Source organism: Aotus nancymaae, unplaced genomic scaffold (assembly GCF_030222135.1).
Source record: "Aotus nancymaae isolate 86718 unplaced genomic scaffold, 86718_ANA_hifiasm-v0.15.2.pri h1tg000015l_1, whole genome shotgun sequence".
Lineage (NCBI taxonomy): Eukaryota > Metazoa > Chordata > Mammalia > Primates > Aotidae > Aotus > Aotus nancymaae.
This window is the reverse complement of record NW_026988427.1, coordinates 1,135,859-1,153,384: the sequence shown is the minus strand read 5'-3', so window position 1 is coordinate 1,153,384 and position 17,526 is coordinate 1,135,859. Positions and strand designations below refer to the sequence as shown.

At 40.8% G+C, this 17,526-nt stretch overlaps 1 protein-coding gene across 2 annotated transcripts in view; it reads right to left on the bottom strand.

The window, feature by feature from the left end:
- DOCK2 (dedicator of cytokinesis 2) overlaps positions 1-17,526 on the bottom strand; it is a 437,527-nt gene that overhangs the window by 299,966 nt on the left and 120,035 nt on the right. For both annotated transcript variants that reach the window (XM_064376547.1, XM_064376548.1), the window contains exon 25: positions 17,416-17,522. In XM_064376547.1, the coding sequence (XP_064232617.1) occupies positions 17,416-17,522 (107 nt within the window). The remainder of the gene's footprint in view (positions 1-17,415; positions 17,523-17,526) is intronic.

Sequence of the window (17,526 nt, the reverse complement as noted above, 5' to 3'; positions counted from 1 at the left end):
GGCAGTGGTTTGTAGTTCTCCTTTAAGAAGTCCTTTACATTCTTTGTTAGTTGTATTCCTAGGTATCTTATTCTCTTTGTAGCAATTGTGAATGGCAGTTCGTTCTTGATTTGGCTCTCTTTAAGTCTGTTATTGGAGTACAGGAATTCTTGTGATTTCTACACACTGATTTTGTATCCTGAGACTTTGCTGAAGTTGCTTATCAGTTTCAGGAGATTTAGGGCTGAGACAATGGGGTCTTCTAAATATACAATCATGTCATCTGCAAATAGAGACAATTTGACTTCCTCCTTTCCTAATTGAATACGCTTTATTTCTTTTTCTTGCCGATTGCTCTGGCTAGAACTTCCAATACTACACTGAATAGAAGTGGTGAGAGAGGACATCCTTGTCTAGTGCCAGATTTCAAAGGGAATGCTTCCAGTTTTTGCCCATTCAGTATGATATTGGCTGTGGGTTTGTCATAAATAGCTTTCATTATTTTGAGACACATTCCATCAATACCTAGTTTATTGAGAGTTTTTAGCATAAAGGGCTGTTGAATTTTGTCGAAGGCCTTCTCTTCATCTATTGAGATAATCATGTGGTTTATGTCTTTGGTTCTGTTTAGAATTACATTTCTAGACTTACGTATGTGAATTATGTTTATAGACTTGCGTATGTTGAACCAGCCTTGCATCCCCAGAATGAAGCCTACTTGATGGTGATGGATAAACTTTTTGATGTGCTGTTGCAATTGGTTTGCCACTATTTTATTGAAAATTTTTGCATCTATGTTCATCATGGATATTGGCCTAAAGTTTTCTTTTCTTGTTGAGTCTCTGCTGGGTTTTGGTATCAGGATGATGTTGGTCTCATAAAATGATTTGGGAAGGATTCCCTCTTTTTGGATTGTTTGGAATAGTTTCAGAAGGAGTGGTACCAGCTCCTCTTTGTATGTCTGGTAGAATTCGGATGTGAACCCATCTGGACCTGGGCTTTTTTTGGTTGGTAGCCTCTTAATTGCTGCCTCAACTTCAGACCTTGTTATTGGTCTATTCAGGGTTTCGACTTCTTCCTGGTTTAGGCTTGGGAGGATGCAAGTGTCCAGGAATTTATCAATTTCTTCCATGTTTACTGGTTTATGTGCATAGAGTTGTTTGTAGTAATCTATGATGGTAGTTTGTATTTCTGTGGAATCTGTGGTGATATCCCCTTTATCGTTTTTTTTATTACCTATTTGATTCTTCTCTCTTTTCTTTTTTATTAATCTGGCTAGTGGTCTCTCTATTTTGTTGATCTTTTCAAAAAACCAGCTTCTGGATTTACTGATTTTTTGAAGGTTTTTTTGTGTCTCTATCTCCTTCAGTTCTGCTCTGATCTTAGTTATTTCTTGTCTTCTGCTAGCCTTTGATTTTTTTTTATCTTGCTCCCCTAGCTCTTTCAATTTTGATGACTGGGTGTCGATTTTAGATCTTTCCTTGCTTCTCATGTGGGCACTTATTGCTGTATATTTTCCTCTAAACACTGCTTTAAATGTGTCCCAGAGATTCTGGTACATTGTGTCTTCATTCTTGTTGGTTTCAAAGAATGTCTTTATTTCTGCCTTCATTTCATGGTTTATCCAGTCAACATTCAAGAGCCAGTTGTTCATTTTCCAAGAAGTTGTGCAGTTCTGAGTTAGTTTCTTAATCCTGAGTTCTAATTTGATTGCACTGTGGTCTGAGAGACTGTTTGGTATGATTTCCGTTCTTTTGCATTTGCTGAGGAGTGATTTACTTCCAATTATGTGGTCAACTTTAGAGTAGGTGTGATGTGGTGCTGAGAAGAATGTATAGTCTATGGATTTGGGGTGGAGAGTTCTGTAAATGTCTATTAGGTTTGCTTGGTCCAGATCTGAGTTCAAGTCCTGAATATCCTTGTTAATTTTCTGTCTCATTGATCTGTGTAATATTGACAGAGGAGTGTTAAAGTCTCCCACTATGATTGTGTGGAAGTCCAAGTCTCTTTATAGGTCATTAAGAACTTGCTTTAGGTATCTGCATGCACCTGTATTAGGTGCATATATATTTAGGATTGTCAGCGCTTCTTATTGCATTGATCCTTTACCATTATGTAATGTTCTTCTTTGTCTTTTTTTATCTTTGTTGGTTTAAAGTCTATTTTATCAGAGACTAGGATTGCAACTCGTTTTTTTTTTTTTTTTTTTTTTCTCTCCATTAGCTTGGTAGATCTTCCTCCATCCTTTTATTTTGAGCCTATGTATATCCTTGCATGTGAGATGGGTTTCCTGGATACAGCACACCAAAGGGTTTTGACTTTTTATCTAATTTGCCAGTCTGTGTCTTTTGATTGGGGCATTTAGCCCATTTACGTTTAAGGTTAATATTGTTATGTGTGAATTTGACCCTGCCGTTTTGATGCTACCTGGTTATTTTGCCCATTAGTTGATGCAGTTTCTTCATCATGTCAATGCTCTCTACCATTGAGTATGTTTTTTGAGTGGCTGGTTCTGGTTGTTCCTTTCCATGTTTAGTGCTTCTTTCAGGAGCTCTTATAAAGCAGGCCTGGTGGTGACAATTATGAACAATTGCTTTTTCATAAAGTATTTTATTTCTCCTTCACTTGTGAAGCTTAGTTTGGCTGGATATGAAATTCTAGGTTGAAAGTTCTTTATTTTATTTATTATTATTATTATTTTTTAATTGTACTTTAGGTTCTAGGGTACATGTGCAGATCATACAGGATTACTGCATAGGTACACACATGGCAATATGGTTTGCTGCTGAAAGTTATTTTCTTTAAGGATGTTGAATACTGGCCCCCACTCTCTTCTGGCTTGCAGAGTTTCTGCTGAGAGATCCACTGTGAGTCTGATAGGCTTCCCTTTTTGGGTAACCCGATCTTTCTCTCTGGCTGCCCTTAGCATTTTTTCCTTCATTTCAATCCTGGTGAATCTGACAATTACATGCCTTGGGGTTGCTCTTCTTGAGGAATATATTTGTGGTGTTCTCTGTATTTCCTGGACTTGAATGTTGGCCTGCCTTGCTAGGTTGGGCAAGTTCTCCTGGATAATATCCTGAAGAGTGTTTCCGAGCTTGGATTCATTCTCTCCATCACACTCAGATACACCTATCAAATGTACATTAGGTCTTTTCACATAATCCCATATTTCTTCGAGGCTTTGTTAATTTCTTTTCACTCTTTTTTTCTCTAATCTTGCCTTCTCATTTTATTTCATTGAGTTGATCTTTAATCTCTGATATCCTTTCTTCTGCTTGGTCGATTCGGCTATTGAAAGTTGTGTATGTGTCGCAAAGTTCTCATGTTGTGTTTTTCAGCTCCATCAATTCATTTATATTCTTTTCTAAGCTGTTTATTCTCATTAGCATTTCATCAAACATTTTTTCAAGGTTCTTAGTTTCTTTGCATTGAGTTAGAACATGTTCTTTTAGCTGAGAGAAGTTTGTTATTACCCACTTTCTGAAACCTGTTTCTGTCAATTCATCAGACTCACTCTCCATTCAACCTTGTTCCCTTGCTGGTGAGGAGTTGTGATCTCTTAGAGGAGGAGAGGTGTTCTGGTTTTGGGTGTTTTCATCCTTTTTGTGCTGGTTTCTTCCCATCTTTGTGGATTTATCTACCTGTGGTCTTTGTAGTTGGTGATTTTCGGATGGGGTCTCTGAGTGGATGTCCTTTTTGTTAATGATGAAGTTATTTCTTTCTGTTTTTTAGTTTTCCTTCTAACAGTCAGGCTCCTCTACTTTAGGACTTCTGAAGGTCCACACCAGACCTTGCTTGCTAGGGATCACCTGCAGTGGCTGCAGAACAGTAAGGGTTGCTGCCAGTTTCTTCTTCTGTTATCTTTGTCCCAGAAGTATACTTGCCAGATGCCAACCTGAGCTCTCCTTTATGAAGTGTCTCTTTGGATATAGGGGATTGGAGAGCTGCTTGAGGAGACAGTCTGTCCCTTATAGGAGCTCAAGTGCTGAGCTGTGAGCTTTGTTGTTCTGTTCAGAGCTGCCGCTGCCCAGTATGTTTAAGTGTGCTGCAGCGGAACTCATAACTGCCTTTTTTTCCCAGGTGCTCTGTCCTGGGAAGGTGGAGCTTTATCTATAAGTTCCTGATGTCCTGCTGCATTTTTTCAGAGATGCCCTGCCCAGTGAGGAGGTAGGCTAGTCACAGTCTGCCAGCAGAGGCGTTGCTGAGTTGCTGTGGGCTCTGCCCAGTTGCTGTGTGAGCTTTCTTGTGGTTTTGTTTATAGAGGTATAGTTAGGACTGCCTCGGTAATGGTGGACTGCCTCAATGATGGCCAATTGCCTCTGTAATGGTGGACTGCCTCAGTAATGGCGGACTGCCTCGGTAATGGCGGACTGCCTCTGTGTGAGCTCAAACTTAAAGAGATCTTTGGGAAAATCTTTCCTTCTCCAGTTGTAAGCTCCTGGAGACAAATCCTTCTGTTTCAGAAGTCATCCAGCACAGCAGCTCAGAGTGTGCTAGGGAGTCAGACAGACCCTAATTGGAATGGTCTCTGCTGTTACTTGGTGTGTGATCACTGGCCAGTTTTTAAACTTCCTTAACCTCAGCTTCCTCACCTGTTAAACGGGAATAGTGATACCTACACTTTACAGGGATGTCATGATAATTAAGTGAGTTATTTATTTTGGGCCTGGAACAAAATGAGAGTTAAATAAATGGTGGTAATATTAATTATTACTATATTTGTTGATAGTCCCCACAGTACAGTGCCGCCACAGTTTTAGATTTTTAATAAATATCACTTGAACCGAAATGAATCTGCAGCTAATTTTCAATTCAACTTTATTGTAGTTTTAAGGAAATTTCCTTCTATTCTAGGAAGATGTTGGGGAAAAATAACCCAGTAAAATCAAATTTAAATAGATCAACATAAAAGTCTCAGGACACTTGTATTAGCCCATTTTCACACTGCTGATAAAGACATACCCAAGACATAGTAATTTATAAAGAAAAAGAGGTTTAATGGACTCACAGTTCCACATGGCTGGGGAAGCCTCACAATCATGGCAGAAGGCAAAAGGCATGTCTTACGTGGTAGCAGCCAAGAGGGAATGAGAACCAAGTGAAAGTGGTTTCCCCTTATAAAACCATCAGATTTCATGAGATTTATTCACTACTATGAGAACAGTACAGGAGAATACACCCCCATAATTCACTTATCTCCCACCGGGCCCCACCCACAACACATGGGAATTATGGGAGCTCCAATTCAAGATGAGATTTGGGTGGGGACACAGCCAAACCATATCAACATTCTAAAACCCTGCCTCAGCATAATGGAAATCATTCATGATTGCAATTTCACAGTAAAAAACAACATTTTGGAGTAAATGTACATCCTTATAAAGATTTATATAAATGCCCTACTTATGTGTGCTTCTGTTAATGCAACTCATTCCAAAACTAGAAAAGAATCTCATGGAACATAGATTGAATGGTATGGGAACAGAGTGATTTTGTTGTTCTCTATTTTTGATGAGGTAAACTACATACACACTCACAGAAGAGTTTATTGAGTGTATTTACATTGCCATTAAAGAAGTGATCTGGAATTTTTTTCTCCCCCAGTTAAATTGTAGTTCATACTGCCATTGAAAGCTGCTATTCTAAGTATTTCTGGAAGTTCAAGAGGAAATTTTTTTCCCTTCATTGTATGCCAGTTTTTTTTAACTTCAGCACACCCCACCCCCAACAGACACTTTCATAAATCTCTCTTGGAAATGTTCTGCAGCACATTAAATCACTGTCTTCTCTGATTCTGGATCTGAAGAAGTCTGAGAATGAAGTCTGCAATCCATCACATCAGAACGGGAAGAGAGGATGTGAGGCACAGCCCCTTCTCAGATCTCCAGTGAGGAAGGGACGTTTTGGCGCTGGCTATGGCTTTGTAACACTGTAGTTGAAACAGGCAAAATGGGCTCCTCACTTGAAGATCTTTGATGCCTCTAAATGCTCTGATGAGAAAAGGCTTGTCTTCAAAATCAATGGTACTTTCTTGAAGAAATGAAACTGGCTCCAGCATGTGAAGCATTGCTAATGACCAGCTGTGTAACCTCAAATGCATCATGCAATTGCCCTCCATTCATTTAATGTTCTATGAAATGGCCTTATCCCTTACCCCCAGCTCAGGCAGGATGCTGAGACATACTGGGGAATTCTTCTCGATACTTCTCAATACTGTATCGGGAGAATAATTTTCAATGGGAAGAGGAGGATTTTATAAGGCACTAAAGTATACTATGTGAAAAAGATTCAGAATTATCACTGTGAATCAGAGAATGTTTTTTTAAATCATAGATTTTCATTGTTGGTGGAATACTATAAAATCTTGTTCAGGCTCATCATTAACAGTTGTTCTGCAGAGGTTAAGGGACTTGCCCAAGATCTCACAACTGTGCACTAAATGAGATAATGTACCTACTGTTTAGCACAGTGCCAGTGTTTAACAAGCAGTCGATAAACATCAGCTGCTGTCGCAACTGCTGATGTTATTGTTGTTAGTATGATTCAGGACTCCTCACTCTCAGTTCAGTGCTATTTTTACATCAGCTACACAAAGAAACTACAAGAAGGTAGCTCTATGAGCCCAAGCAATTTCTTACCATGAGGAAAATTATTTCTTTTATAATTGAAAAAGTGCAAGCCTAGAGAAGGTAAGTGCTATGACTTGGCACATAATTCTCAGGATACTAACATCCCACTGGAGACTAATTTAGGGCTTGTCTGGAGGAGAAGAGGCTATCCCATTTTCCTAATCCTCAGAGCAATAACACTGAGGACTGCACATTGTGGACCAGAGATTGAATCCAGTCTACAGCAACCCTGCCCTCAGCACTAGAGATTGAATCTAGACTATAGCAACTCAGCCCACAGCCTCTAGAAAATAGCAATGTACTGAAAATGCAAAATGACACTGGCATGGAGAAAGGAGAAACTGTTCAGCAGATGAAGCTGGGAAAGATGTGTGGTCAAATGGGAAAAAACAAAAATGAAAGACAAAATCAGATTTCCACTCACACTATATATAAAACATAAACTCTGTAGATAGATTCAGGATTTATGTATCAAAACTAAAATTACAGAATTCTTAATAAAAATAATGAACATCTTTTAGACTTGGGGATTGAGAAAGATTTCTTAAGGCACACACAAAAATTTGACTAATAAAATGATTGATTTGATTGTATTAAAATTAAGAACTTTTGCTCATGAAAATGCATCTTAAATAAAAAAACAAGGTATAAACTGGGAGAAGATATTCATGATACATTAAATCAGCAAAAGATAAGTAGAAAGAATATATTAAATATCCTATAGATCAATAAGAAAAAAAATCCAATAGAAAATAGACAAAAGACATGAACAAATATATCAAAAAAAAACACACAAGTGGCAAAAAAAGAGAAGAAAAGATTTTCAGTATTACTGGTGATCAAGGAAATGCAACTCATGACAGTGATGACACAGTCTAAGCCCATTTTAGTGGCAAGGATTACGAAGTGAGGCAATATCCAGTGCTGAGGAGACTGTGGCTACACAGGATGACTTCTGTATTGCTGGTGGGTGTGTAAATTGGTACAACCACTTTTGGAAAGAGTGTACACTATCTCCTAAAGATTCTGATCCCTTATGGCCAAGCAAATCTACCAGTAGTTCTATTCCCAAAGGAGACTCTTGAACATTCACAACAAGAGACTTGTACAAGAATGTTTTTATCCCAGAACTTTGGGAGGCCGAGGCGGGTGGATCACGAGGTCAAGAGATCAAGACCATCCTGGTCAACATGGTGAAACCCCATCTCTACTAAAAACACAAAAATTAGCTGGGCATGGTGGTGCATGCCTGTAATCCCAGCTACTCAGAAAGCTGAGGCAGGAGAATTGCCTGAACCCAGGAGGCGGAGGTTGCGGTGAGCCGAGATCACGCCATTGCACTCCAGCCTGGGTAACAAGAGCGAAACTCTGTCTCAAAAAAAAAAAAAAAAACAACGTTTTTAGCAGCAGTGCTTACAATAGAAGAAACACTGAAACAACCCAAATGCTTGAAATTGAAAACATGAATGAACAAATTATGGCCTATTCATACAATGGAATTTTCTACAGTCATCAAAACAATGAACTCCAGCAGTCGGTAATATGGATGATTCATAGTTTAATATTAAGTGAAAAAATTAATTCCCTCAAATTATCGACAGTTCAATACACTTTTAATAAAGTTAAAATAACTAAAACACTAGGAATATATATAAATGCAATACAACTGCATGAAAAGGAAAGCAATAGAATGATTAACAAAAGATTCAAGAGGCTGGACACAATGGCTCATGCTTGTAATCTCAGGGCTTTGGGAGGCCAAGGCAGAAGGATCACTTAAGCCCAGAGGTTTGAAACCAGCCTGGGGAACATAGGGAGACCCTATCTCTACACATTTAAAAAAAAAAAAATCACCAGATGTGGTGGCATGTGCCTGTAGTCCTAGCTACTCAGAAGCTGAAGCAGGAATATTGTTTGAGTCCAGGATATCAAGGTTACAATGAGCTATGACTGTGCCACTGTGCTTCAGCCTGGGTGACAGAGCAAGACCCTGTCTCAAAAAACAAACAAAAAAAGAGACTCAAGAATGTGGTTACCTTATGTGGGGAAACGCAGTCATGTGGTCATATGTAAGTGATTGTTAACTTCCTAGCTTTTGTTTTGCGTGGTGAGTATATGGATGCTTCATTTGTTTTTAAAAATAAAGAATAGATTATTTAAATAAATAAAAACAGGTCTTATGTGGATCAATAATAAAATGTATTTTGAATTAATGGCCAGGACTGCTCCAGCTTGTATAAAGAGGTCTGTTCTTTCATTTTCTTTTTTTTTTTGAGACGGAGTTTCGCTCTTGTTACCCAGGCTGGAGTGCAATGGCGCGACCTCGGCTCACCGCAACCTCCGCCTCCTGCGTTCAGGCAATTCTCCTGCCTCAGCCTCCCGAGTAGCTGGGATTACAGGCACGCACCACCATGCCCAGCTAATTTTTTGTATTTTTAGTAGAGACAGGGTTTCACCATGTTGACCAGGATGGTCTCGATCTCTTGATCTTGTGATCCACCCGCCTCTGACCATTGAATAATGGTAAATTTTACTACCCAGGTCCGCAGATCAGCCTCTGAGACCTGGTATCAGTAAAACCAGGCACATAAACATGTGTGCAGATGTGGAACATAAATAAAACAAAACGTACACCTTCCCTTATCCTTAAGGAGCTCATTCCATCAATATAGACAGTCACATAAACATAGAATGCTAGAATGATGTGTCAAGTGTCATGATGCAAGTTTGCACTCTGCAATGGGAGAGCCATGTCTCTGCCCTCACTGATTTCCTTACCCTCCTCAGGATACTAGAGCTTGGCCTCCCATTTGAGAGGGGTCAAGGGCCACCTGCATCCAAAGCCCCTTGGTGAGCTGACACCATGCACATCCCTGGCCCCCTCACCAGATATTCAGAGTCAGAATCTTTGGGGTAGGGTTCAGGATTCTGCAATTTTAACAAACTCCTCAGGGACATCTAAGCTTTGAGGTTAGACTCATTGTTTTGCCCCCTTTGGGAATTGGGGTAATATCTGCAATGTATTCAACCCTCTACTTTCACTTCTTTCCCCATTCATTAGGTACCCCGGCAGCCATTCTGTTTCTACAGCCCCAGGGGCAGAGATAAGGACGGTCTCCTTGGAAAGGAAGGAGATAGGATGGAGGGGAAGGGTCAGCCGCCCCTTCACCTGGCGTTGAGACCCAAAGCCACAAGATGTGTGTGTACCAACATCCCCTATGGGGCTAAAGTCCCATTGGGAGTCATTTTAGATAAACTGAGGGAAAAGCCAAAACGTGTGCCTTTCTTCCCCTTCATATTTGAGTTCCTGGGAGAAAGGGCACTGTTTTGAGTTGGAAAAACTGGTTAAATCTAGAGCCATAGATATCACGTACTGAAAATTTTAAGTTGCCAGAGCACAAAGTAGAAACTCAAAAAGAGGAGTGAATTAGATTAAAAACAAACAAAAAGAAGCAGCTTCATTTTCTTTGCACAGAGATTATGGTGCAGAAGTTTGCAAACTCGCCACAGTTGTAACCACATTGCCTCCCCAGGGACTGAGTAAGTGTTGAACAGAATTGAGCCGAAATTCCTGAGACATCAGGGAGGACTTACTGCAGGCTTGAGGTCTACTTTGGTTCTTAAAAGGATGAGTAGGGGTTGCCTGTTGAGCATGGCTAGGGCTTGGGGTAGGGAATGGGAGGCGGTAGAAGGTATTCCAGGAATACATGCAATGAACTGAATTTTGCAAGGGCATGTAAGGTGCAAGGAGAGATGACAGCCCCACTATGAGGCTAGAGCACATCCTGAGAGATAGAGGCTTTGTTTTCCTAACTGCCTTTTCCTTCTGAACAGTCTCAGAAGCAACGCCTCATGTCAACATCTCAAGTCTTGGATAGCTTGCTAACACCCCAGCTTGCTGCAGGGAAACTGTGTCCTAAGAAGCCACGAGCAACACAGCAACCACTGGGAGCAAGAGCCTCATCCCCTTCCCAGGCAAGGGCCCCTATGCACACCTGTCAGAGCTCATATATAGCCTGGCATTGGGAACAGGGGTTGGGAAGGGGGAATGGAAGTAAAATCCTTCAGGAGGGATGGTGAGGCATTTGTTCTCACACGGAGAAGGAAGCATTACCAGGTCAATACACCAACATTTTCTCCTTTTTAGTCCTCATAAGAATAAAGCATAGTATAGTGAGAAAAAGATGAGTTCTGTTATTCAAATGACTTGTACTCAAAATCAGCTTTAGCACTTACTACCTGTGAGCCGCAGAGACAGCACTCATCAAATAGTGCACGTGCTTCGTTTACATCCCAGATTCTCTGGCATTAGCACATGAGATGTGTCTGGCTAATGGACTGTGGGTGGAACTGGCAGGTGTCACTTCCAGTCCAAGGACATTAAGAGCCTCTGTGCTCCTTACTTCCCTTCTTATCTTCCCTGCTATGAGGCCACACGCACCAGCTGGCACAACTTCAGGAGGGACAAAAGGCATATGACCTTCATCAGACTTTGCAAAGGAGAGACATAAACCTTTCCATTATCAAACCACTGAGATTTGGAGATTAATTTGTAACCCTAGCATCATATAGTCTAAAATATTAATACACTGATACATTGTGTAATATTTGGTCTCATTGGAATGAAAATTACTTAACTTTCTAGGCCATTGGAGTTTTTGTAAAAACTTAATATATATTTATGCTGATACAGAGGCAGCATTTGATAAATGTTAAGTCTCTCCCTTTAAGTTGTAGTTGATGTCATTACTATCATTATGGTTAGTACTGTTATGCAATAGATACAATAGATGCATTTTAATAAGCGGCAACTTTGTCTCTGGCACTCCACTAGTTCTTTTTCATAAGTTTTCACATTTCTGTATCTAGAGAAGCCACAGCTCAAAGAGGTTACTTGCTCAAAGGAACACAGCTAATATGCAATCAAGCCAGGATCTGAAATAAGAATATCCTGAATCAAAGGTCTCTTATTCTAATGGTGACACTCCTATTCACATTCTTCGCATTTTTTCAGACATGGAACCCAAGGCTCCGAGATGTTACATAAGATCACTAAAGTAATAACCACTAAAATAAAATCAAAAATTGACAAGTGGGGCCTAATTAAACTAAAGAACAAAAGCAACTATCAACAGAGTTGACAACCTACAGAATGGGAGAAAGTATTCGCAAATGATGCATCTCACAAAGGTCTAATATCCAGAATCTGTAATGAACTTAAACAAATTAACAAGCAAAAACAACAACTCTATTAAAAAGTGGGCAAAGGACATGAACAGACACTTATTAAAAGAAGACATACATGTGACCAACAAGCATATGAAGAAATGCTCAGTGTCACTAGTCATTAGAGATATGCAAATCAAAACCACAATGAGATACTCTGTCACACCAGTTAAAATGGCTATTATTAAAAAGTCAGAAATTGGCCAGGTGCAGTGGCTCATGCCTGTAATTCTAGCACTTTGGGAGGCTGAGGCAGGTAGATCACTTGAGGTCAGGAGTTTGAGACCAGCCTGGCCAGCAGGGTGAAACCCTGTCTCCACTAAAAATGCAAGAGTTAGCCAGACACGGAGGTACATGCCTGTAGTCCCAGCTACTTGGGAGGCTGAGGTAGGAGAATCGCTTGAACCCAGGAGGCAGGGGTTGCAGTGAGCAGAGCTCACACCATTGCACTCCAGCCTGAGCAACAAGAGCAAAACTCAGTCTCAAAAAAATAAATAAATAAAAAGTCAAAAAGTAACAGATGCTGGTGACGTTTTGGTGAAAAGGGGATGCATATACACTGCTGGAAGGAATGTAAATTAGTTCAGCCATCGTGGAAAACAGTTTCGAGATTTCTCAAAGAACTTAAAACAGAACTACCACTCGACCCAGGAATCTCATTACTGGGTATATACCCAAAGGAAGATAAATAGTCCTACCATAAAGACATAAACATGCATAAACATGTGTAATCACAGCTTTATCCACAATAGCAAAGACATGGAATCAATGTAAATGCACACTGATGATGGTGGACTAGATGAAGAAAAGGTGGTACATATACACGATGGAATACTATGCAGCCATAAAAGAGATTAAAATCATATACTTTGCAGCAACACTGATGAAACTGGAATCAGTGGATTCCATCCATAATGGATGAAGCCATTATTCTAAGCAAATTAACACAGAAGCAGAAAACCAAATGCTGCATGCTCTCAGGTATAAGTGAGAGCTAAACACTGAGTCCACATGGATACAAAGAAGGGAACAATAAACTGGGGCCTACTTGAGGGTGGAGGGTGGGAGGCGGGTAAGGATCAAAAACTACCTATTGGGTACTATGCTTATTACCTGGGTGACAAAATTATCTGCACATGAAACCCCTGACATGAAATTAGTTCATCTAACAAACCTGCATATGTACCCCCGAACCTAAAAGTTGAAAAGAAAAAAAAAGTAGTAACTGCTAGAGTCAGAGGATTGTTTATTCCTAGCCCAGTGCTGCAATGATATAATGATAGAAAAGATACAGGCACAATTATTTCCATCCCTTTTTCCCCTAACTGTTGCCGAGCCCCCTGTAAACTGCAAATCGAGGACCCAGCAGCTCCAGATACTGTGGGCAACAGATGAGAGGGAAGAAGGAAGCTATGCTTTGATAAAAGGGAAACTGGACGCTTTGCTCAAACAACAGCTTCTCGATAAGGTACCCAATGAAAAAACCCAGCAGCTGAAAATAAACATTGAGTTTCCAAATCTCTGTCAGGTGTGTGTGTGTGTGTGCGCGCGCGTGTGTGTGTGTGTGTGTGTGTCTGTCTCTCTCTCTCTCTCTGTCATCTCTCTCTCTGTTTGTTTTGGAAAGTTGAAGAGAAATCGCAAGCAATGTGGATCCTAAAGCAGTTTACACTGAACCAGATGGTGCCTCTGATTAGCATCAGACTAAAAAGATACATTACTTGGAGATGAGGTTCTCGTAGGGACAAATCTGTTTCAAAGGCACAGAGGGTTTGCTTTTCTCCTAGACTCCACAGGCAAGTCTGAGCTTGTGCTGGAGAAGAGAGCAAATTAGTGTTTGTAGATTTCTCAGTTCTCCTCTCACTGAAGCCTGAAGTCCTTCACACAGGGCAAGCCATTCCATGTGGGAACCTGGCTGGTGGTGACTACTCCTGGAATTCCCAGGCTAACCAGCCATATGTGCCACTGATGCACCAGCAACACATGGAGACCCATTCTGTGGCTATTCCCATTTTACAGATGAGGAAATTAAGACTTGCAAGGATTAAGTAATTTACTCAATAGTACAGGTCAAATCAAAGTTGAGGCTAATTGCCTCCATAAAGGGGTGTGTGTGTGTGTGTGCGTGCGCGTGCACGCATGCACGTGTGCATGCGTATGTATGTGTGTTTTAAAAGAGGTCTGAAGGGTAAATCATCAGAACGGATGGCTACCAAGTGTCCAAAACTATGTAACTATGTTGGTGCCTGTAGTAAGATAAACAATGAAGTGCGAAATCACAAACATTTCACCTTGACCTCTACTTCTAGGCCTACATAACATGGACCCTTTAGAAAAACACTCTAGGGAAATAAAAACAGAAAAAAAAAACATTCGAAGCCAGGATAGAAAGCATGTACCAGCCAAGGCCCTTTTATTCACTAGGTCCTGTGTTTCTCAGACCCTGAGGAAAATCATGTAGCTTAGGGTTACATGCAACTGTCAAAGATTAAAGGACTCCCTTATTGCAAGGAATTTAAAGGTCAGCACAGAAATTGGGATTAGCAGGAAAAATAACCACAACACCAATAATAACAATTACTGCTTAGTATGAGACATTATGCTGAGCCCAGCACTGTGTCAAGTACTTCAAATGCATCATCCATCTCATTAGCCCACATGATCACCCTCTAAGACAGATCTTATTGTTCTTATTCCCATTTTACAGATGAGCCTACTGAGCATCAGAGAGGTTTAGAAAATTACCCATAGTCACATAGTCATGTAAAGGGCTGAACCAGGAATTAAACTCAGGTGCAGTGTGCCCCGAGAACCACTGCCCTTAACCAGTAAACCCTTCTCCACCTTCTCCATTGGATCCTCCTGAAGACAGGCCAATAGGGTAGTCTGCCAAAATCTCAGAAAGTGCTTAAAAGCCTTCTGGCCCCTCAGCTTGATATCAATACAAATGTTCAAGGCTGTGAGTACAAGCAAATGCCACTGAAAATACTCCAGGCAATTTGCACATCTGGCAGTTAAATGAGTGCAGGCTCAAAGCAAATCACGTCCCCGAGGCACAGGACACTTCACAGGGAGAATAACAGGAGGAATTTCATTACTGCTCAAACTTGGCCAGAGGAAATCACACTCACCTTATTTAAGGGTTATAAAGAGAGATGTTCACCAAAGGGCAATGGCCACCTAGTAAGTATAATGAATTCAGATTTTATTCACTGGGAACTAGAGGATTTAAGAAAGGGGATGAGTTGAAGTTTCCCTTTGGGACTATTTGGTGAGAGGGCTCACTTAGCAAATAGATCGTGGGAGAAGAGTTACCTTTCAGCTGTGAGTAAGAGCATACGGCTTTTACATGTGAGCTGAGCATGGCTACACTAATTATACTTTGCCTCCTCTTTGAAATGGGCCCCTAGAGGACATTTTGCCTACCTCTAGTCTCTGTATGTATTTAAAGGTAAGAATTTTGCATTTCTTTTGCAACTGTGTACAATGCAGGGCTGGCCTTCTGTCAGTTAATATTAATCAGAGGGTTTTTACTGAATCTGAAACCCAGACACACAGCAAGACCAAGAAGCAGCAGCTGTCCAGCCTGCCCTGCGATTATGCTAACCCTCAGAGGCCTCCTTCCAGCCCTGGAGATGTGGCTGCAGTAAAGGAATTACTCCACTTCCATGAGGCTGGAATTGACACCACATGCCCTGCCCAGGCCCGTGCTAGCACTCCATCTGGCCTCGATGCCAACCCAGGCCCCTGGCAATGACGGCAGCTCTGAACAATGAAGGAGAGCCAAGTAGCCCGCTCCCTGCTGCCTGTGCTGCATCATATGCATAGCTAGAGTCGTCCTTGTCAAGTCCCTAGGATGGGACTCAATTTGTCTTTGCAGTGGCGCCACCTGAAATCCTGAGAGGGCCTTCCAGGGTGGAAGGGGCAGACATATTTCAATGCTTTTGGTATGAGGGCAATTTATTTGGAGGTAGAAGTCAGAACTTTAAAACCATGGAAGTCTCACTTTAAAAAGGCACAGTAACACAAGGAGGGAAATTCCCAGAATTAGTCTCCATAACCTCACACAAACCACCTTGCTCAAACAAACTGCATATTTATTGGATTAATCTGTCATCACACATCTGTCTAAAGGGTCAGGAAACCACACACATGAATATTAAAATCACAAGAACACTTTTCATCCCCACATCCTCCTCCTACCCTCAACTCCAGGGATAGGATACAGACAGCAATTCTGGATGCACCATGTTAACCAGGCATTGGAAAAAACATCTTTACAGTGAAGTGGTTCCTGAATATTTCTATGATTACCAGGCAATTTGCATAAATATTCAGGCTTCGTTCCCTGAATAAATTCCAGTTGGGTGATGGCTGATCCTCTGAATTCTAAGACCTTTTGTTTCTCGCACAGTTTGCTTCTCATTTTATTATTGACATCAGTGTGGATAGAGAAGTTGAAAATTGGGAAGGTTTGGTTTTAGGGTACAGTAAAAAAGTACTGACCCTGAAAAGTCACTTCTTCACCCTTACAGATAGGAGTGAAGAAATGCAGAGTTTCTGAACAGGCCATTCTTTTACATGGAGCAAAAGGCATGATCCATTTTGCAGATCCAAACACGCAGAGCATTACTAGCGATGAGGCAGAGGTTGAATATGAGCTTCCGAATCCTGCCTGATCAAATCTGGAGGAGCTATGGACATCTAGTTGACTGACCTTGAAAATAGGGAACTCTAAGTCTCTTGCCTGTGGGGTCCAGTGGTGACCAGTTTAGGGTAAGCAGAAGCTCTGACCATAACTCTGTGCACAACCACTGTCATTCCATGATCTCCCAAAAATATATACCATTAAGTGAAGAAAGGCTAAGTGCAGAACAGTTACATACTATGCTACCATTTGCATGGTAATAATAAAGAGTACATAGCACATATATAATTGATTGCACATACACAGAGCGTGCCTAGAAGCAAACACAAGAAACTGGATGTGGCTTTTGCCACTGGAGAGGGGACTGGGAGTAGCCATGCACAGGGTCTGGAGGGATCCTTTCCACATGGTACCCTTTCATACCTTTGCATTTTGATCCATGTAAATGCATTACCTATTCTAAAATAATTTACATTTTTTAAAAAACTTTTAAAAAATGCTAATTCCAATTCAATCAGACTCTTTGAGCTGGGTCTCAGGAATTAGCATTTTAATAGGCTCTCCAGTCTATTCTTACACACTCAAAATTTTGAGAACTTCCCCGTGAAAGGCTCTTTCTACTAAAAGGAACTTCATCCATTTCCCCTCAAGTTTAAGATAGCAATAATAAATCATACAGGGAAAAAAAAAACTCATTAAGCTTTCTCAAGAGAAATAAACAATGCAACCTCAGCTTTCCTAAAATCAGTTTAGATTCTGATATCTAAATTGTCAGCTACTTTCTACTTTTTGCATTTATGCAGACCAAAGGAGTTGTTAGAAAAGAGATGTCTTAGTCACCAGACAGGTTGCCCTCTCCTGCCAAGCTTCCCAAAAAAGATGTGGGGCTTATTGGCCCCTTACCCTACCCCAGCAAGGGTGCTGTGTACTCACCTTGCTTTTTAAAGAGGTTGCTCTGGACTATCTCATTCATAGACTGTACTTTCTGTTTCTGGAGTTTCACAGGAGGGATGCAGGTGTAGAACTCATACAGGAGTTGGCTGA